Source organism: Coenobita brevimanus, chromosome 65 (genome assembly GCF_032717465.1).
Source record: "Coenobita brevimanus isolate Jiangsu-jjx chromosome 65, ASM3271746v2, whole genome shotgun sequence".
Lineage (NCBI taxonomy): Eukaryota > Metazoa > Arthropoda > Malacostraca > Decapoda > Coenobitidae > Coenobita > Coenobita brevimanus.
Window position 1 is genome coordinate 44208520 of NC_137018.1, and position 22360 is coordinate 44230879.

At 41.6% G+C, this 22360-nt stretch overlaps 1 protein-coding gene across 1 annotated transcript in view; it reads left to right on the forward strand.

Annotated features, from left to right (window-relative positions):
- The window catches only part of LOC145405084 (NAD(P) transhydrogenase, mitochondrial-like), a 191692-nt gene that overhangs the window by 100893 nt on the left and 68439 nt on the right, over window positions 1–22360 (forward strand). Inside the window, exons 10-12 of the mRNA XM_080276595.1 lie at window positions 6426–6579; window positions 9206–9404; window positions 9578–9744. Coding sequence (XP_080132721.1) covers window positions 6426–6579; window positions 9206–9404; window positions 9578–9744 — 520 coding nt within the window. The remainder of the gene's footprint in view (window positions 1–6425; window positions 6580–9205; window positions 9405–9577; window positions 9745–22360) is intronic.

Below are 22360 nucleotides of genomic sequence, written 5' to 3' on the forward strand. Positions count from 1 at the left end.
AAACTTTTCCACTAAAGATCTAAGCATGAATATCTGATCTACACAACCTCATCCCTTCCTAAAGCCTCCCTGTTCTTCTCCAACTAATTCCTCTGTTCTTTCTCTAACTCTGTCAGTAAGTATCGTACCATACACTTTTCCTATTATACAAAGAAGACAAATGCCCCTATGATTACCACACACTTCTTTTTCCCCCTTTCCTTTGTACAAGGGAATAATTATACCTGACCTCCAATCCTTCGAGACTCTACCTTCCTCCCAGGCCAATCTGCACATTTTCCACATCCATTCTACTACTATCTCTCCCCCATGCTTCAGTATTTCACCACATACTCCATCAATTCCTGGGGCTTTCCCCAATTTAACTTTCTTCATTGCTTCCACAACTTCTGTCCTACTGATTTCTTCCTGTCTTCTCACCTCCCTCCTTCTCCCAGCCATTCCCCAGCCACTTATACTCGCATTACTTCCATCCTCTATGTTCAACAATTCCTTAAAGTGTTCTCTCCAATTTTTCACTTTTTCTCCCTTCTTAACTAGTAATCTACCATTTTTATCTTTCACTCTCCTGCTAACTTCACTTCCACCCTGTCTTACTCTTTTCACCTCTTTCCAGAACATTTTCTTACAGTCCCTCCACTTTACACTGAAGTTCCTTCCAAATTCCTCATCCATTCTCTTCTTACTCTCTCTTACTAATCTTTTCACCTCTCTCTTTCTTTCTACAAATAACTCTCTCTTCCACCTGTCAACTTCTTCCACGCCCCCTATTTCTCATCCATTCATTGTATGCTTTCTTCTTTTGTGCCACAGCCTGTCTCACCTCTTCATTCCACCACGCTGTTCCTTGCACACCCCTCCGTCTTCTCTTCATCCCACACACCACATCACATGCTGCACATATTTCTTCTGTGAATATCCTGCACACACCTTCCACGTCCCCCATCTGCTCCAGTTCATATTTGCCCAATCGTTCCTCCACTTCTCTCTTATATTCTGACTTTTTCTCATCCTCTTGTAACCTTTCCACTCTCCTTACAAATACTCCTTCTTCCCATCCTTCCCTTCTTCTGTTTCTCCATCGTAAATGGATCTTGATTCTGGCCACCACCAAGTAGTGGTCAGAAAGTCCACTCCCCCAACCTCTATAAGCTCTTGCATCCATTACACATTTTTGCATCCTTTCATCCACACACACATAATCAGTCATTGCCTTCCTTTCACTCAGTTCACGACCCACCCTTCTCATCACTTGCCATGTATACCTGTGGATCATTTTGTGTTACATGGTAATTTACTTAGATATAAATTACTGATTGGTTTAACAGTAATACAAGTCATCTACGAGAAGTAGGTACTGTTTTAGGAGATTGCTGCTTTCCAGCAATCATACTTGTTAAAAAGGAGTAAAATTTATTAGCTAATGGCATGTGACAGATGGTGTTCCATGGTGTCACATGGTTAAGGGATATTTACCGTAATTTCACATGGCAAAGAACTTAAAAGTCATGCTGCATTGCCTTGTATTGTCATATACTGTCTTGCTTCTAACACTATTGCTTTCTTTGAGAACACCTGCAAAGATAGTTATTTACACTAATTTCAGTCTGTACAGAATTTCTGAGTACTTTAATGTTTTCATGTTGTACTGGCTGTGTACTCTGTCACCACAATCGTCTCACAATTCATGCGTACACATGCTGCATGTTTGTGGCAGGATTGTTATGTTGTCTTTTTTTTTTTTTCTCCCAGCACAGCACTAACTGGTAAAGTTAGGACACCTTTTTGAAGCCACAACTATGGTGAAATCTGAATGTTTTTAATCCCTAATGCCGGGCTATTTTTAACACGGTCGTCACCTCACTAAGGGCAATTTCCCAGAAATTGCTTGTTTTCAGACCTTACTATCTAGGAAAGTATAGCACTTAGGGAAACAAATTAAAGACTATATTATTAATCAGCTGTTCCTCTTGTGAATGAAAGTATCCCCAGGTGTGTAGGTCTTTGCGTTGATGAGTAATGATGTGAGGAAGAGAACTAATTTTCGGCATGAGAGCAGGACTTGTTCATGTGTCTGCCCACAGCTCTGGCTATGGCTTTGCTCTCAGGGTGATAACTTCTCCACTCCTAGATAAACTAGACACTGTGTCATCCAAGGCATGCCTTATGGCACTATCATTGAGTCCTTTTCTGGTATCCATGGAAAGAGGGTTGGCAGGGGTGGATGATGCAATAGGCTACAGGCGGTGCAGACGGAATCAGACAAATAGGAACCTGAAGACAACGTTGCACACCTGGCAAAAGCATGGGACAGACTGACTCACCTGTGTGCCGTGGAGGGACTCCCTTCTGTTTTGTGCTGAGATGAAATGGTGGTCGGTTCAAATGGTGGTGGGAAGACACTTGCGTGTATAGCCATTACCCGGCGGCCATGTAGCACCCTGATTGTGATGTGTATAGACGTTGCCCAGCGGGTAAGGGTTAAACTAAATCAAAGAATCAAGAGCATCTTAGCCATATGGAGGACAGGAAATTTTTATAATGGGTGACCAGATTCATTATAGTAAGGTCATCAGTACCAGATAAGTGTAGCTGTCAGTTTAACTCCTCTGTGGCCGAGTGTCCATAATTTGTTGAGACCCATTGGACGACCTGGTGCTGATTTTTGAAGTTTCGAAAGTTGATTTTTTTTTCCCTTGCCAAGTTGAAGAGGAACGTCAGATGCACCTTTCAGTGCAATATTAAGCTTCCAAGACCAATCCTGAGGTGTGCAGTCGGATGCAGAAGTTGCAAAAATTCGGGCATCTGGTATCAGCCACACGTAGGTATTGCCGTGATGCAACGTTGCACCTTTTTTTTTTTTTTTTTTTTTTTTTTTTTTTAAACAAAAACATTGTCATTGATGCTGAAATGGTGTGAAATTACTAGATATGTATATATGTTGAAGTTTTTCAGCACATACTACATGAGATTTGAATAAAGATATTTATATATACCTCCCTTTCCTTGGGGGAAGCAGCCTAGGTATATAGATATAGATAGATAGATATATACAGTATATATATATCCATCTACCCATCCATTATCCAATCCTACATTGCTATATATGAATTTGTTTTGCATGTTTCGGTGTTTATTGTGTTTAGGGTAGTATCGACTTATTTTTGGAGTCTGGTTGGTGGAGTTTCTTGGAAAAAGAAGGTAAGAGTTTTCATTTCAGAACTAAATGAGATAAATGTCATCCCTTAACCTCTTAACCACGGGGCATCACTTTCGTGATGCTTGGGAGCAAGGGATCATACCGCGGGGCGTCACTTCCATGATTCTGTGTTATTTTGAATTCGTCCGGGCTTTCGAGTCGTGGCTTGTATCATCTGTCAGTACTGCCAATGTCCAACACTAGTCAGCACTCGTAATCTCATCTGTATTCCCATCCATTGTTGACAATTTAGCCATTCCTCCCCGTACTTGACTCCCCTCCCTACCTCCGCTCCATTACCCTCTCTTCTCACCTGCCCGGCTGCGCTGCGCTAAGTAAATCTTCCCCGGAATTTTCCACTGATTTCATCTGTTGAAATAAGCCCTATGCCCTATTCTTATACCAAATAATATATACAAAAAAGAAATGAGGTAAGTGATAGTGCCATACACCTGGAATTGGCTAATTATCACCTGACAACACCTCACTTGCACTCGTTCACTAATTTTCCCTATTTATTTCCCCTTGAAATATGTCGTATAATCTATTCTCGTAATAATATTATATATAAGAAAGGAAGGGAGAAGCCTAAGTGATAATTACATTCACCTGGAACTACCTAATTTATTATGTATTGTCTTAATTTCCTGCCAATCATTTCATATCGTATATATTAGCAGCTGTCACCATGCTGACATTGGCAGCCTTTCACTGCCCCTAGGCCACCACAGCATTCAGTTTACTGTCGTCTTTCAAGGTGAAACCACGTAGGATTCATGCCTGTCCAATTCTGTCGCTTTTTAGCTCCATGCAAAGGGCCCTGTGATCTCTACCCCTGCTAAACCTTGTGTGGAAAGGGTAAAGGGCTAAGTGACTGCCGTGGAACGTGAACTGGCTAGAAAATGATGGACAGTGACTACGATCTTTCTGGTGACTAAAACAGTGCAAGTGGAAATGTAAATAATGTGTAAACAGCAAGTGAAAGCAATGAATATAAATATAAGTGAACAGTGGAAAATAGTTTTATAAGTTACTGCAAGTAACAGTGCATAACACACTGTAAATAAAATAGAAATGCAAATAATGTAAATAAAATAGAGAATGTAAATAGAAATGTAAATGAGTAGTAATATAAGAATACTAGTATATATACTAGGAGTAATGAAAGTGAAAGTTTCACTCTAGCATGTATGAATACTATGAGTTGTGAAAGTGACAGATATGCTCTCAACGCTAGTATACAGGACGAGAAAGTGAATGCTACGTATTTTACTGAAAGAGAAATTGAATGCCTACAGTGACAATAAACTACTATTACTTAAGGAAACTTATGGGTAAAGACTGCAGATATATATATGTGTTATATAGTAATAGAAATATAAAGTGTGAGTGTTTTTATGAATAATAAATGACAGAATACAAATGGGGAATGAGCGCAAGTAGGAAGCTGGTACGCGCTCGTAATTTTCATTGCTTTCACAGTGTGTGTGTGTGTGTGTGTGTGTGTGTGTGTGTGTGTGTGTTTTTTCCTCCAAACTATTTGAAAATCATAGAATAGTGTTTCTAGTGATAATATCAGGCTGTGGTAATCATATTACCGGTTGTCGGGAAGTGTAAAGTGGAGACTTCGTTACCCAACTTCAGAAGTCTCCACAAGTCCTACGGTACTTGACGAAGGCTAAACAATCATCCCAGGAGAAAGGTAAGGGTATGTGCCATGTGCATTTGTAATTATAATATTGTAGGACTAATAACTGATTTTTGGCAAATATTTTTACAAAGTCTGTTGGAGTGCGAATATTGCCGGAGGACACGCAAGGAGCGCCAAAACAGCCCGCAGTTTAGGGGTTAAGTGTACAGGCTGAACAGTGAGGGTTGAAATGTGAGACAACTGGAGATTCGCACCTCATACGAGCTGATTATTGGGAAGGGAAGGGAGGCCTTTCCACTCATGAAAACATCACGTAAACACTGAAGACTTTCATGTTATGCTTGTGCAAGGCAAAGAATTTGTAAAATGATCCCAAACAGTACAAAACAGCATGTCCACAACCGAAAAAATCGTACATTCATTCGTCACAGCAGCAGGCACTGAACTGACAGATGGGGTGTGTGGGAGTGAATTGCAGGTCAGTCTCATGTCTGAGATAATTCATTCACTTTCCAAAAGTTTTCACAGTTTTATACAAGTCGCATTCCATCAGTTGATCCAAACCAGTACAACAAACCTGAGCAAATAGGTAAAAATACCAGACCAAAAATGTATTTTTTTTCTTATTTTCTTGTCTTTTTTTGTTTATGCCTATATTTATTTATAATTGTAATCAGTGTGGCTGTGTACATTTCACAAAGGAGGAGAAAGATGATATTTTCTGTATGGGTTCAGATAATGGGTTTCGATGTGTGTGTTTAGGCATGACCATGAGTGAAAAAATTGTACATCCATTTGTTGCGGTAGCAAACACTGAACTGACAGATGGGGTGTGGGGGAGTGTAGTGTAGGTCAGTTGCAAGATGTCCAAGATGTTTGTTCACTTCCCTAAAATTTTTGCAGTTTTTTACAAGTCGCTTTGCATTGATGCTGGCTGCCATGCTACAGTAAAATGTTGATTGACACCGGCAGCCACGGAAGGGTTAAGATGCTAGAGTCTGTGGTCATTTGTAAGCTAATTTTGGCAAATAAAAATGACAGATTTCATAAATTGTTATTTTGAGCCTTTGATGTTTCCGGACTTTAAGTGTTGGAATTTTCGAGGTTGCACTTTATCCCCTCAGTCCCCTGCAGTTATTTAACCTGTTTGGCCTAGTGACTTTTTTGTTTCCTCAAGATAATTTTGTTGAATATAGGAAATGCTTCTTGGTTTGAAGAGATTAATTTAGGGCTATATCGTAGCCCCTATAGTTTAAAAAAAAAAAAAAAAAATCCTAAGCCAAATGTTTTGAAAGTACTGGTAGTAAGTTTAAAATTTATTTTTATGCTTCCAAGTACAAAGGTAAACAAAATGAAATATATAGGTATTGTAAGTCCTTTTGGTCACTTTTTTTATGTTCTCTCTTGCTGCTAAGTCTTCAATAACTTATAGAAAATTTGACTGCCAAATATCCAGTGCTTCCTATTTCCCCCTAATTATAGTGTCAGGTGTATGAAAAGTTGGAGTGTTTTGAAATACATCTCTGAATTGTAATAAAAATTTCCTGTGATATATGGTATCCATCTTGTGTACAGGTATCACAGCAGTGGGTGGCCTGCTGCTGATGGGTGGAGGTTACTACCCCACCAATGTCATCCAGAGTCTGGCTACCACTGCTGCATTTATCTCTTTCATCAATATTTTTGGTGGTTTCCTTGTTACTCAGAGGATGTTGGACATGTTTAAGAGGTAAGCTAAAAATGATGTGATGGGATTTTGTGAGACAAGCAGGAGAGAAAGTTAAGTGGTGATTGGGAATGTATGTATCAAATGTGAGCATTAAAAGAGGGGATTGTTGTTGCTGTGGCTCCAGGCTCATCTGAATGGGAGACCTGTGGATTGCATGATCATGATGCCATCTCTTGCACTGCATCCTCCTCCTTTCAGGGGCAAGTGAGTTAAATCCATCTTTGTCAAGTCCTGTCCAAAAGTTGCTCGTCCTCTAATTGGTCATCAGTGAGGTTTGGGTAGCAGTTACTCTAACACTGACATTGTTCACATCTGTCTTCAAGGATAACTTGATGACTAGGCATGTCTTCAGCTGATTTTCAATTCATACACACATGAAGATATTAACCTTAATTATATCCATTCTTTCTTTGTGACTATACCATCTAAACACACTGTCTTTCATTCTTGTATCAGTAGACATTTTTACTTCATGCACAGATGTCTGTAATGTACACATTCTTATCAGTCCCATTTTCACAGTTCTTTCTTGTGACTTTTCAGTTATAGCCTGTCAGTGTCATACCTGTGCAGTAATTATCCGATCCATGCAATGCACACAATTACCAGTACCATTTCTACTGTTCTTTCTCTTCCATCTACTGCCTTAACATTTTCACATCTCTTCAGCAATGTGGACAGTAACACAAATTCATGCTTTTCTCTGGCAGTCTTATTACATAGTTGTCTCTTTCTTAGTATGAACTTCAGTCTGCTATCTTACTAAAGTTCCCATTGTAATTATTCCTGTCTCAAAGCGTTTATGCAAGCTAGGAGCTAATAGAGAAATAAGCTTAGTATGGAGAAATGAAATACGAGTTTACATTACATTAAGCTCGAGAAAAAGAACTGTTAAATTAATTGATTACAAAGAAATAAATTTAACGTAACATTTCAAAATGAATTCAAAATAAAGAGATTGCACTCACTCACTCACTCAAAAGCTAAATTCTTAAGCCTAGGAAAACAACATGCGGTGCAGCCGGCCGGCATGTGAGGGAACAGCACACTTAACTGAACTCTTAAGTCTGTGAAAAACGAAAAGAAAATACTGGTCAATGTAGCGTGTCACCAAGGAAGGGTGGGAGCCTGGAGAACTGTAGTCTAGTGGAGTCTGGGTGCTAGAAGACCTCTCTCACTCTCACTGCTGGAGCACAGAACCACACTCCGTCGCGACAGACAAAGGACTGATTCAAATACGATGTATGGGGTAATGCATAGGCCAGTGGAAGAAGGCGTGGCCAACAGTTGAGGCAAACAGGGGCGAACAATAAGGAAACAATAATATCGCTCAGTAGAGCACTTAATGACGTGCATTAGATCGGTCACTTTTGAAACAGTGACGAATGTTTTGAAAAAAATATACCACCGAAATGGAGAGAGAAACGGTTAACTGAACGATACACAGTGAGTTTTCCACTAATAGTTCGTGGTTTCTCACAAAAGGAAAATGTCGCGAATTTGATTCGTGACACCACACACCACCTCACATGCTGCACATATTTCTTCTGTGAATATCCTGCACCCGCCTTCCACGTCCCCCATCTGCTCCAATTCATATTTGCCCAATTGTTCCTCCACTTCTCTCTTATACTCTGCCTTTTTCTCATTCTCTTGTAACCTTTCCACTCTCCTTGCAACTACTCCTTCCTCCTGTCCTTCCCTTCTTCCATTTCTCCATCTTATTTGGATCTTGATTCTGGCCACCACCAAGTAGTAGTCAGAAAGTCCACTCCCCCAACCTCTATAAGCTCTTGCATCCATTACACATCTTCGCATCCTTTCTTCCACACACACATAATCGGTTATTGTCTTCCTTTCATTCAGTTCACGACCCACCCTTCTCATCACTCGCCATGTATATCAGTGGATCATATTGTGCCTGAAGAGGATACTGGCTGTCACCAACCCCCTCCCAGCACAAATGTTCACTAACACACTGCCATTCTCATCTATTTCAGCAGGCACACCCCACTCACCAACTATTCCATCCACCTTCACATTCCCTACTTTACCATTCATATCACCAGTCAAAAACACTCTCATTCCTTCCAAACTTTTCCATGCACACTTCCACGTTTGTCCAGAACTCTTCTTTCACTCTGCATGCACGATCTTACATTGGCGCATACACGCATAGTTGCCCACTTTTATATTCCAATTTTCAGTCTTACCCACACAATCCTTGAGCCAACTGATCCATACTTTCTTATGTTCTTCCATCTTTTACTCACAACAATACACACTGCTTCTTTTGCCCTCTCATTCTCACCTACTCCTGCACATATACCTCAACCATACTTCCATTCTCTCACTCTATCTCCTCTCCATTTAGTTTCAGTTACTCCACATACATCCACTTTCGCCCCCTCAAGCACCTGGACAATCTCTCTCTCACCTCATCATTCGCACCCCTAACATTCCACGTCACGACCCGTACCATGTTCTTTGTCCGGTCCTTGGTCGTCATCTTTTGGTCTGTCCTTGTCCGAGGCTTCTTGTTCATCTTTTTAGTTAGCTGTTTTCCGGGGAGGGGCACTAACCCTCCGCCTAATAATATATTTATTTACAATTTGTATTTTTTCAGACCAACAGATCCACCTGAGTATAACTACCTTTATGGACTCCCAGCAGCAGTATTCCTTGGTGGGTATGCTGCTTCAGCTGCCAGTGGATATGCAGAGAGCCATCAGATGGCTTACCTGGCTTCCTCCCTGTGTTGTGTTGGTGCTTTGGGTGGCCTTTCTAACCAGTCCACGTGTAGGCTCGGCAATATTCTTGGCATGGTATGATTTTTGTCTTTATTGATATTTATGATTATTTCATTCATATTTTATAGCCTTTTTTCTCATATGTAGAATGCTGCCATACTTTGCCAGTGTGTTCCTTCAATGTGCAACTTCAAAAAAAGTTGAATGCTGGATTTTAACATGCATAGATATATTACTTTCATGATCAGATTGGAGTGTCTGGTGGTATTGCTTCAACCATTGGGCACTTAACTCCCAGCAGTCCAGTGTTGGCACAGATGGCTGGTGCAGCAGCAGTGGGAGGTGCCATTGGCACCACAATTGCCAAGAAGATTGAAATCACTGACCTTCCTCAGCTGGTTGCAGCATTTCACAGGTAAAGCATAGCTGATATATGGGAAAGTTGAAGATGGATATTCTCATTCAAAGAGGCTGTATGAATTGCCATTGGCATTTGTGTGTGTGTGTGTGTGTGTGTGTGTGTGTGTGTGTGTGTGTGTGTGTGTGTGTGTGTGTGTGTGTGTGTGTGTGTGTGTGTGTGTGTGTGCAGTAATCCCTCTATTATCCAACATAGTAGAGCCAAAGATAGTGGACTCCTTTCCAGACCCCCATTTATACCTAACCTAACTTTGAAAGCCAGTGTAGAAGGCCACTTCAGTACATCATACAACACTTGTTCCAGTTGTTTTACACTACTGTATCTGGTCAAGCAGACCTAAAAATTCATGGGGCACACAAAACATAATGGAAATATGGAATAAAATTATGGTAAAATATAATTAAATCATAATGCAGTTCTGTAAGGTAGAACAAAATCATTGTCAGCACATGAATTTACCATCCCATATCAGTCTTACCCAGGATTGCCCGCGTCTAAAGAGTCAGCACTACTCTATTCCTTTTCTTTGGTGAAGGGGCCATCATCAAACATTCTAGCTAGAGGCATGCATGGAATAGCAAGGCCAGAAGCAGGTAGGGAACAACCACAAATACCACCACGTGTTCCGCTGTAACAGCTGTTTACATTGCTGCATGGGAACTGAGGGCGAGTGAGTGAGGTCTGTGGCAGACATAGGGTAAACTAACCAGCCAGACACGGCAGCACCACCAGGCTATGCCCGCATGTCCGGGTGGAAATTTTTTGTATGACCATAATTTCCAAACGAACGCAAGCATTTAGTCTGGATAGTATGAAAAAAATGTATGAATAATAGTTTGGAACAGCCAGATCACAACGTCCGGGTAATGGATAGTCTGGGTAGTGGTCATCCGGATAATCGATAGATTACATTTTTAATTTCCAACAGTGTTGTGTACCAGTGGGAGTGTTCATTCAAAAAGTATGTCAGATGTTGAACAAATTTTCCCCATGAGAAACTGAAGAAAAGCAAGAGATACATTTGAGGCCCAAACCCAAACTCTCATATATCTTACTCAGTCAATAGAGAGACACAAAAACGGCATAGGTAATGTTATTATCCTCATAAACACTACTGTTGCTAAAAAATGAGACATCAAACATCATATGCAGGAAGGTAAGGTGGGTGGGACGTGTGGTGTGAGATGCTTCAGGGCAACTGACAAGTGACAGGCAGGCGGCTTGCAGTGTGCCAAGTAAGTGTGGGGGTGGGCAGGGGTGGGAGAGGGTGGGGGGACTGGAGGGAGACAGGCTGGAGTGTGGGTGGGAGAGGGTGGGGGGACTGGGGGAAGACAAGCTGGAATGGGGGTTGGGGAGGGTGGGGGGATGGGGAGGGAGACAAGCAGACATGGAGGAAGGTGGGAGGACAGAGAGGGAGACAAGGAAGCCAAACTGCTCTGCTACTCCCCCCCCCCCTCCCACCCAGTCTCATTCACTCACTCACTCACTGACTTTCTCACTCACTCTTACTGACTGACTCATTCTCTCACTCACTCTTAGACTCAATCTGTCACTCACTCACAGACTCACTCTCCCACTACTCACTGACTCATTCTCTCACTCATTGTTACTGACTCACTCTCATACTCTCACTGACTCATTCTCTCACTGTCACTGACTCAGTCACTTGCTCTCTCTCTCTCTCACACACACACACACACACACACACACACACACACACACCAATGAGAGTCAAGTTTACATCAGAAAGTGTAATAAATGAGATACTTAAAGTGACCTGGAAATTAAGCAAAGAGGCGGGGATGGAAAATATTATAATAAGAAAAGATCTGAATGAAGAAGAAAGAGAAGCTTTAAAATCATTAAAGGAAGAAGTAAAGGAAAAAAATGATAAGAGGACAGAGGAAGAACGTAATACTTTTTTTTGGAGAGTATTGGATATGAAAGTAAGGAAATGGTATTTAAGGAAATAGAAGTGAAGGAAATTAGGGGGGATGGTTGTGAAAGATCAGAAGTTGAGGAAGTGGTACGGACAGAGAGTAGGAGAGAAGAGGGTATTAATAATGTCAAAAATAATTTGAAGGTGATATATACTAATGTTGATGGTTTCATATCGACAAGGATCGAAATTAATGATTTCTTGAGAGAACATGAACCTGATGTCATGTGCTTTGTAGAGACCAAATTAAGAGAAGATATTGATGTTCATTTGGGAGATGGTAAATACAAACTGTGGAGAAAAGACAGAAAAGAAAAAAAGGGAGGAGGAGTGATGATAGCAGTGAAGAACAACATAAATGTAGATACTGTGGAAATGGGAGAAGGCAGGGCTGAAGTGATATATATGAAATTAGAAACTGGAGAGAATGTTAAGAGAGATATGGCGGTAGTGTATGTTCCCCCAAAGACGAGAGCATGGAAGGATGACGAATACCATGAGATGTTGTCAGATATGGCTAGCTACTTGCAAAAAATAATTGAGAAAAGCAATAATATAATTTTGGTGGGTGACTTTAATTGTAAAGAGGTGAACTGGGAGGAATGGTACTCGGGAGGTGGCGAGGATTCGTGGGGTACTATGTTATTAAATATAATAATGAATAATGTGATGACGCAGTGGGTCAAAGAAGAGACACGGTTTCGAGGTGAGGACACACCAGCAAGGTTAGATTTACTGTTCACCAAAGAACCTGATGTAATAGAATCATTGGAATATCTCTGTCCTTTGGGAAAAAGTGATCACGTGGTCATTGAGTTCCAGATGTTAATAGGAAACGTCGAGCCAAGAGACGAGCTTCATAGACAGGGAAGATACAACTTTGGCAAAGCAAATTTTACAGGATTGAGAAACTTTTTTGAAAATGCGGATTGGAGAAAATTCAGAGAAACAAGAGAGATACAGAGGAAGTGGGATATCTTTCTAGACCTCTATAATTTGGGAGTGGAAAAATTTGTACCAAGAGTAAGAGGGAAAGAAAACAGGAAAAAGGAGTGGTTTAATAGAAGGTGTATGATAGCCAAAAAAGAGAGAGATAAGGCGTGGAACAATTGGAGAAAGAGAGGTAACGACAGAACAAAGGAAGAATATAAAAGAACAAGAAACGAATACACAAGAATACGTAGGGAAGAAGAAAGGAATTTTGAAAAAGGTATAATTGACAAATGCAAGGATGAACCCAAACTGTTTTATAGATTTGTTAATGGCAAACTGAAACAAAAGGAAGGAATCACCAAGCTGAAAGTAGATGGAGAGGTCTTTAATGATGCGGCAATGCAAGCAGAAATAATGAACAAACGTTTCCAGTCAGTTTTCACTAAAGAAAAGGAGCTTGTGGAAGGGGAGGGAGTGATTAGAAATGTTCCGGTGATGAAAGATATAAAAGTGGAGGTGCAGGAAGTGTATAAATTACTGGAAACTCAAGATGTAAGGAAAGCCCCAGGACCTGATGGAATTTCTAATTGGGTACTGAAGGAATGCAGAGAACAACTGGCGGATAAAATTCACAGCTTAATTGTATGCTCACTGGAAGAGGGGAAAGTGCCAAAAGAATGGAAGAGGGCAAATGTGGTACCAATTTACAAGGGAGGAAACAGGGAAGAACCCCTGAATTATAGACCAGTGTCTCTAACCAGCATGGTCGCAAAATTGTGTGAGAGAATCCTGAAAGACAGATGGATAAAATATCTGGAAGAGATGAATATTTTGGCTGAATGTCAGTTTGGATTCAGAAGTGGAAGGTCATGTGTTTCTAACTTGTTGAGCTTTTACTCAAGAGCGATTGATGTGGTACAGGAGAGAGATGGTTGGGTGGATTGTGTGTACTTAGACTTAGAGAAGGCCTTTGACAAGGTACCTCATAAGAGACTAATGTGGAAACTAGAATATATAGGAGGACTAAAGGGGAAACTTCTGGAATGGATGAGAGACTTTTTGAGAGACAGACAAATGAGGACAGTAATAAAGGAAAAGATGTCTGGATGGAGGGAAGTAACAAGTGGAGTCCCTCAAGGCTCAGTGTTGGCGCCAGTAATGTTCCTGATTTATGTAAATGATATGGTAGATGGAGGGAACAGTTATGCGAATCTGTTTGCTGATGATGTAAAGATCTTGAGGAAGATAGAGGTTGAGGAGGATTGTAAAATACCGCAGGAGGATTTGGATAGGATACACAATTGGAGCCGGACGTGGGAAATGAAATTTAATGTAAAGAAATGTAAAATATTGGAAATGGGTAAAAGTACCAGGAGACCATCACTGAATTATTTTTTGGGTAATGAATTAATCACAAAAAGGAGAGAAGAGAAAGATTTGGGAGTGCTGGTCCAAGATAGTTTGTCACCAGAAAAGCACATTAACAAGATAGTTGGAGAGACTTATAAGCTCTTGACTAACATAAGAGTAGCATTTCATTATATGGATGAGGAAATGATGAAAAAATTGATAGTGGCCATGATCCGCCCCAGGTTAGAATATGCAGCGGTAGTGTGGTCCCCACACAAAAAGAAAGATATAAACAAGATTGAGAGAATACAAAGAACAGCAACCAAGATGGTCCCCAGTCTGACAGACCTGTCATACAGAGAGAGGCTGGAAAAACTGGATTTGCCTTCGTTAGAGGAAAGGAGAAAGAGGGGAGACATGATTGCGGTGTTCAGGACCATGGTGGGAGTAGATAAAATTGACAAAGAAGATCTGTTTGTATGGGATAAGAGAGCAACAAGAGGACATGGAATGAAATTGAAAAAGTCAAGCTGCTTGAAGGATATCAAGAAATATAGCTTTCCTTACAGAAGTATAGACTTATGGAATAGCCTGGACAAAGAGATCGTCCAGTCTAAAAACATAAACGAGTTTAAAGTTAAATTCGACTTATTGAGAAACAGCGACGGAAACCCACGAGCATAGTACATTCCTTGTATATCACAATTAGGTATATTCTTAAATATTTGGAACGACTTAGACAAAGAGGTGGTGCATGAGAAAAACATTCATGTGTGTAAAGGTAGACTTGATAAATGTGGATATGGAGACAGGACAACACGAGCATTGCTCAATTCCTGTATACTACAAATAGGTAAATACAAATAGGTAAATACATATGGGAGACAAGCTGGGGTGGGGGAGGGTGGGGGCATGGGGAGTTAGATAGCCGGGGGGGATGGAGAAGACATGACTGGCAGTGCTGAGTGTAGAGGAGGGATGGGGGGAGAAGCGAGGGGATGGGGGGAGAACAGAAAGAGTCTTGAGCACCACCACATTCCATTCAGACATGCTTGTTTTAAACCTAGGGAGGGGTGGAGTGTTCAGACTAGTGAATTGATGGCTGTTTGGATTGTGGGAACGTTCCCCTATTTCTTTTGTTTGGTCTAACGAATTGTTGGTTATCGATGTGTTGGAAATCAGGGTATGGGCGTACTCAAATTATCCTGTCTCTAGCATTACAACTATCCAGCCTTTCCAAGAAGGTTTGGACATTCTTAGGACGTATCACACTTTCATCTAATTGGTTCCATTTATCTGCACTTCTGTTTGGAAAACACTATATTCTTACATCACCCAAGAATCCTGGCACCTGAACTTTATAATTATGTCCTCTTGTTCTTGCACCATCCTCAATGATATAATCATCTCAGCAGTTTTTTCCAGTACCATGCATATACATACACATCATTATCATGTCTCTTCTTTATCTTCTGTCATGCAGCATAGGTAATATCAACCTTTGTAACCTTCCTTGTACTGCAGTTCTCTCAAGTTTGATATCTTAGTAGCCACTCTTTGTGCTTTTCCTAATTTTTTTTTTTTTTTTTTTTTTTTTTTTTTTTTTTAACCCCTAGGTGACAGGCATGGGTTTACCTATCCACGTTCCAGAACCGGGTTACAGTATTTTCAGGATAATCGATTTTCCCCAAAATATATTTTTTTCATTACAAATCAATCACAAACGACAAAAAAACACATTAAAAAGCACGTACTTACAGTGCTCGTCAGAAGTATGGGGCGCCCTGCGTCCCTCCTGAGAAACAAACCTTTCAACATTGAAAAAACATATAAATAATGCATTTTATTTACCTTTAGTGCTTCGTAGGGTAGCCTTTACGTTTCTTCACGGACCTGAGACATCTTGGAAATGAAAGGACGAGGCTCCTGAGGTGCTGGAGGGGTATTTTGTCCCAGGAGTCACGAATGGCGGCTTCCAGCTTAGGCAGAGAGCTCACGTCCTTCCCTTGGAGACTCTTCTTTACGACGTACCAAAGGTTTTCAATCGGGTTGAGGTCTGGGCTATTTCCTGGCCAGTCTGTCATGAATGATACCTCGCAGTCACGAAGTCAATTGGTGACCGATTTGGCCTTGTGAGCAGGTGCACTGTCCTGCTGAAACACTCGTGCACCTGTTAGCTCGAAGGAGTCTGGTAAATGATCACACAGAAGCTCCAGGTAAACATCCTGATTCACTCTGAGGTTCTTGGGAAGTACAACAAGCTTCCCCAAACCCTTCCCTGAGAAACAACCCCATACCATGAGTGAATCAGGATGTTTAACTGTGCTTTCTACATACCGTGGGTCAAGTGGGTCACTACCTTTGCATGCTCCTCTGTTACAGGTAACACTAAATGTTGCCTCATCAGACCACAACACTGACAACCATTGCTCCTCACCTCAATTTAGATATTTATTAGCAAAGGCAAGCCTACGAATTCTCTGGCTGCTAGAGAGAAGAGGCTTTTTCACAGGCCTGTGACTTGTGTAACCAAGCTCATGCACCCTACGAGACACTGTTCTCACTGACACCTCACCAAACACTTCCAGGTTGCTCTCCTTAATTTTCCTTGCACTCACACAAGGATTAAACTCCACTGCACGTTTTAAAACATTAACAGACCTTGGGGAAGTTTTCCTAGGCCTACCAGACCTCGGTTTCTTTGTGGGAACTTCGCCACCATTTTCCTCCCAAAACCGCGCACACCAACGACGCATTGTCGATCGTGCCACACCAACCAATTCACTAATTTCCTTTGTGTGGTGGCCTGCCTCCTTTAGAGCAATGATCTGGGATATGATTTCACTCGATAGTTCACAGGTAGGTGCCATAACAAAGTTTTGAAGGCCAAAACACTGCGGGACACTCGGTAAAAAATGGCGCAATTTGAGAGGGACACTCGGCGGAGTTCCTCTCTCTCAGGCAGCCCGTGGGCGACTGAGGCGGGAACCAACCAGCGCGTCAGAAGGCCTCAGGCTACCGTGACGTCATGCTCGGAGCTCAAACTTATGGCTCAATTCTTACCCCCAAAAATGGGTGATTCTTTTTGGGCCATAAGTATTGCGCGCCCGGCGGACAACGCTGAATACTTCTGACGAGCACTGTATTCTCTGTTGGCAATATGGAGGTGGTGGTGTGGTGTGAGGGAGCTGGTGTGTGGCAGCTGGGCTAAGCATGTTCAAGGTCACTGTGGTGTGTTGGCGGTATTAGTGGAGGGAAGAGGGCTGGATTATCTCACGCCAAAATAAGTGTTGAGTGTGTATTTGTTTCTCTTACTAATTCACAGTGCCGTATGAACACAATATTACAACCAAATAGCAAAAAAACACAAGAAAGTAACTAATAAAGATTGGCTTATTTTATGTTTTCCATGATACTTATTTTCTAACAAATTTACGTCTACTTATTTATTCACTGTTACAGTAAGCTTGCCCTGAATGCGCTCGCAATTATATGTGGTTAGTGCTGGGATACGTATAAGACAATGTAAGATTAAAGAACCATTATGAAAACTATGAATTTATGCAAGAGAGGGCTTTGAAAGGCAAAATTCTCAAACCTCAGCACAGCGCTCATGGTTTGTTTTGATCACGTGATCATGTGATTTGCTGTACTGCTTTTCCACAGTACTGTATTTGTAAGTTAAATATTTACATTACTGTTCTGGTAAGTTTATGTACAAGTTAAAGTACTGTTAAATAATGTTAAAGCAAGAAATAAAGTCTTATAACCAGTTTACCTGATAGGTGTCGGAATATTGCCTCGTTTACTTGTTCATTATAGATTTGCTGCGCTGATTTTCCACAGTACTATATTTGTGAGTTAAATATTTACTGTTCTGTTATATAAGTTAAAGCACTTAAATAAAGATAAAGCATTAAATAAAGCCTTGTAACCAATTAACCTGATTTATATGATTACCTATGATTGGCGGGTTCCAAGACAATTCTTCGTCATCAGTTTGCCACCAGACAATTCCCTGTCAAAACATGGACGATTCCCCGTCAGGACAATTCACACCCTGAACGATTCCCCGTCATTCTGTAAATATACTTATTTTGCCTTTGAATTATATTCTAGCATCACCCACAGCTGTCTTCATTAATGACGGCAAATTGTCTTGTTATTGTTGTGATGGCGAATTGACTTGACGATGAATTGTTCCGAAACCAATCGGCATTGGAATGTTGCCTTGTATTTATGTATTTGTGTGTTAAAGTTTTGCTGCGCAGTACTGTATTTGTAAGTTATAACTTTACATAAACCTTGTAACCACTGAAAGTGCTTCATATTGATTACCTATGACAGGTAACAGCAAAACACCACATTTTGGGGGTCTAGGAAGCAAAATAAGGAGTAGTTAAACATATGCGGTTTCGCACCGAACACGCCATGGTTGGAACCAAATCCTCATGTTAGGGGCGAGCTTGCTGTATTTACACACTATTTCACTGTTTTTAGTAATTCTTGACAGTATGATACTCTTCATACACTCTCCCCCACACCCCTCAGGGCCCCCTAGTAGCCCTCCCCACCACCCCATCCCACCCCAACCCTCCTGACCCCTGCCCCAACCCTGAACCAGTATCAGCTGGTTCCAAGGCCACACTCTCCCAATGTCAGCCTCACACCACCCTCCACCATCCTCCACCACAGCCCTCCTCACTGCTGAGCTGCCATCTCACCCCCCCTCCCACACCCTTAACCCTTCCCCTGGCCAGCCAGCATTACCCCGCGCACCAGCCATGCCGGGACAATACTCTGAGTCCATATGATGCGCTACTAAGTTCAGACATGCCTGCGAAAAATTAAAACGTCATATGACATGGACCAGCGCTTAGGGGTTAAAGAACACAGCTGCAGCATATTCTACAAGGCCTGTTCAGAAAGTATCCAACCTTAGGCTTTTAAAAAATAAATAGCTGACCTGTTGAGCTAGGGCACTAATCTCCCTCAAAGTAGGCCCCTTCTGGATTGACACATATAGCCCAGTGTTCTTTCCACTGTTTGAAACATTTTTCAAAGTCGGTTTTTCGTATCTCATGCAGGTGCTTTGTCGCATTCTTTGTGTTGTCTTGAATGAACATTGGTCAAGACATGATTGAGTATGCAAATTGCAATCCAGACTTTCTGAGGACTGTTATCACTGGAGATTAGACTTGGGTGTATGAGTACGACCCAGGAACCAACACACAGTCATCCCAGTGGAAGCATACAGGGTCGCCTCGGCCAAAAAAATAAAAAAAAAAAAAAAAAAAAACAGTCACACAATAGGTCCACAGCAAGGTGAAATGAATGTTGACATTTTTATTCGATCACCATGGTGTTGTGCATCATGAACACACACCAGGTCAGACTCAACAAACATTACTACCTTGACATTATCCATCATCTTTGTCTCGCAGTTTGGCGGAAGAGACCAGACCTTTGGAAACTGGCAAGTTGGAAGTTGCACCATGACAATGCCCCTGCCCATGCTTCTCAATTGATTAAGGAATTTTTGGCTAAGCACTATATCCTGCAGGTCTGCCAGGCTCCCTACTCAGCAGACATGTATCTGTACAGCTTTTGGTTATTCCCCAAGCTCAGAACTCCACTGAAGGGTTCCAAATTTAAGATGAGAGAAGAGATCATGACAAATGCAATGAAACACCAGCAAGAGATACTGAAAACCGACTTTGAAAAATGTTTCAGGCAGTGGAAAGAATGCTGGCCTATGTGTGTCAAGTCAGAAAAGGCCTACTTTAAAGGAGATTAGTGTCCTAGTTCAACAGGTTAGCTATTTATTTTTTTAAAGCCTAAGGTCTGATACTTTCTGAACAGACTTCGTAATCTAGGTGTTACCACCGTCATTATCAACTTACATAGCATATCTTTTACCTTATAATTAAATGCTGCTGTTATATATGTTAAAAGATTGTATGCTCTGGTTTTTATTTATTTACTTCTTTGGTGGTGGTGGTGGTGGTAGTAGTAGTAGGAGTTCCATAGGCTGACTGGCCAAACAGCCCCGAGTCCCTTAGGAAGGCCACGGGTGAGACCGGGCTTTCCCACAGAGCTCTCAAGGAGTGTATGTTGTGTTGTTGTCATAGGTGATTGTGCACAATGCTGTCTTCCATAATGTGCTTAAAAGTATGGGATGCTGTGTTGCATCCTGGACAGGCATCACCTACAGAGTCAGCCATCCTCTTTTGATAAGAAGACTGGATGATGCCCACATTTCAGCCTGGCCAGGTGGACCCTGTCCTCAGGAGGGGGATAGGATTCAGAAGGGTGGATATCAGGAGGCTGTGCATGCAGCTTTGTGTTGTCTTTAAGTGACTGAGTGGAGCGGCGAGTGATTTGAGCATGGATATGCTTCTGGAAGCTAGTCTATGGCAGGCGAGGGTGGAGAGATGACAGTATTTATGTATATCATGTGCTGGATGTTTGATGTTCCTTGGTGTGTGTGGATGTGCTGCCATGTAGTGTAGTGGATGTTGTGGGTTTGTGGAGGCTGCAGCGAGAATTTGGGTGACTCTCATGTCTAGATGATCCTTGACTTTGAGGACTGTGGTTTCTTGGTGAAGGTAGTCTGTGGGTGTAGTAGCTGTGCAGCCTGTGATTATTTTTAGGGCCTTGTTTTGTATGGTCTATAGAGTGTTGTAGTGTGTTTTAGTGAGGTTAGAAGCCCAAGCAGGGCTTGCATAATTATCACTGAATGTATATATTGTTTGTATGCTGTGGTGGTGGTTTCTTTGTTGTGTCCAAATGTTGTATAGGCAAGTGAACTCAAGGCATTGAGTCTTGGTGTTTATTTATCTTTAATGTTTGTGATGTGTTGTTAAAATGACATTGATGTATTGTATGTTACACCAAGGATTTTGAGTGTGTGTGTGTGTGTGTGTGTGTGTGTGTGTGTGGTAGGGCAGTGTTGTTTATGTTGAGGTGTGGAATGTGACTGTGTTCTCCTGTCCAGTTTGTGAGAAGGATGACTGTAGATTTGGCTGGGGCTGTTTTGAGCCTGTTTGTGGTGAACCATTCGTGTAATGTGTTGAGGTAAGGTTGGAGGATGTGTGTGGCTGTGTTTGCATTTTGGTGTGAACATGTGCTATGTCATCTGCATAGGAAGCTATGTGTATCTCTGGTGTGTGGGGTGTGGGTATGTCATGCATGTGTAGGTTAAAGAGTGTAGGGGACAAAACAGATCCTTGGGGGATGCCATTTGTGAAGTTTGTGATGTTCGTACACTGACTGGCAAATGGTACGTGTGCACATCTGCCTGCTAAGTAGTTTGTCAGCCATCTTTTTGGGTTATTGTGCATGTTTGTGGTGAATATTTTGTTTCAGGTTGTGGCAGGGGCTGGCATCAAAAGCTTTGCTAATATCTAGTGTGACTATGAGTGTTTTGTGTGGTGTCCTAGCTGAATTCATGCCATCGAAAACTTTCTGTGTAAGGTCTTTAAGAAGAGTGCTTGTGGAGTGTAGTGGCCTAAAACCATGTTGTGATGAGGCTAGGGGGATGTAACTAGTTGTAGCACCAGTCGTTCAGTGACTTTGGGGGGGGTGCAGAGGAGTGTGATGGTGTGATGTGAGGAAGGTAACGTGGGGTCTTTGTTTGGTTTGGGGATAGTGATGATAGTACCATGCGTCCAGATGTTGGGTATTGTGTTGTGTGAGTAGCTGTAGTTTGATTTGTTGGTGAGTGCTTGTATGCCATGTGGTCCAAGGTGTTTAAGGTGTATGTTGCTTGTGTTGTCTGGTCCACGGGCAGATGAGTGCTTAAGGTTGCTAAGGATGTGTTTCATGTAGCTGTAGGTAAAAGGTGCGAAGTCTGGGTCTGTGGGGAACTGTCTCTTACGTCGGATGACATGTAGGTCATCGTGATGGGGGTTTAGGTGGCTGACATTTGAAAAGTGATTGATGAAAGTGTTTGCTTGTTGTTTTTTTTGAAGGCAAGGTGTCTGTTATTGTGATGGCTGCGTGTGATTGTGTGGTGTTGCTGTTGGAGAGTGTGGTGCCGTTTAGTGTTTGCTGGTGTTTGTTTTTGTGATCAAATGTTTGGAGATTATTCCAGTTTAGTGTTTGCTCCTCTGATATTTTACTGTTTTTTTGAGTGTTGAATACTGTACTTGTATTTGTTGTACAGTGTCTTGTGTATTGGGTGTTGGGGAGTGTCACAGTGTGTCCCGTTGTCTGATGAGGCCTTGAAATTCTGGTGTGAAGTTAGGGTTGTGTCTCTCTCTGTTGCCTCTAGGGATGTGTCTTTTGTCTACGTTTTGAATAATTGTATAGAAAGTGTGCACAGCGGTGTTGATGTTTGTGGTGGATGTACTGTTTAGTGTTTCAAAGTGTTGTTCTGTTTCAGTTGTG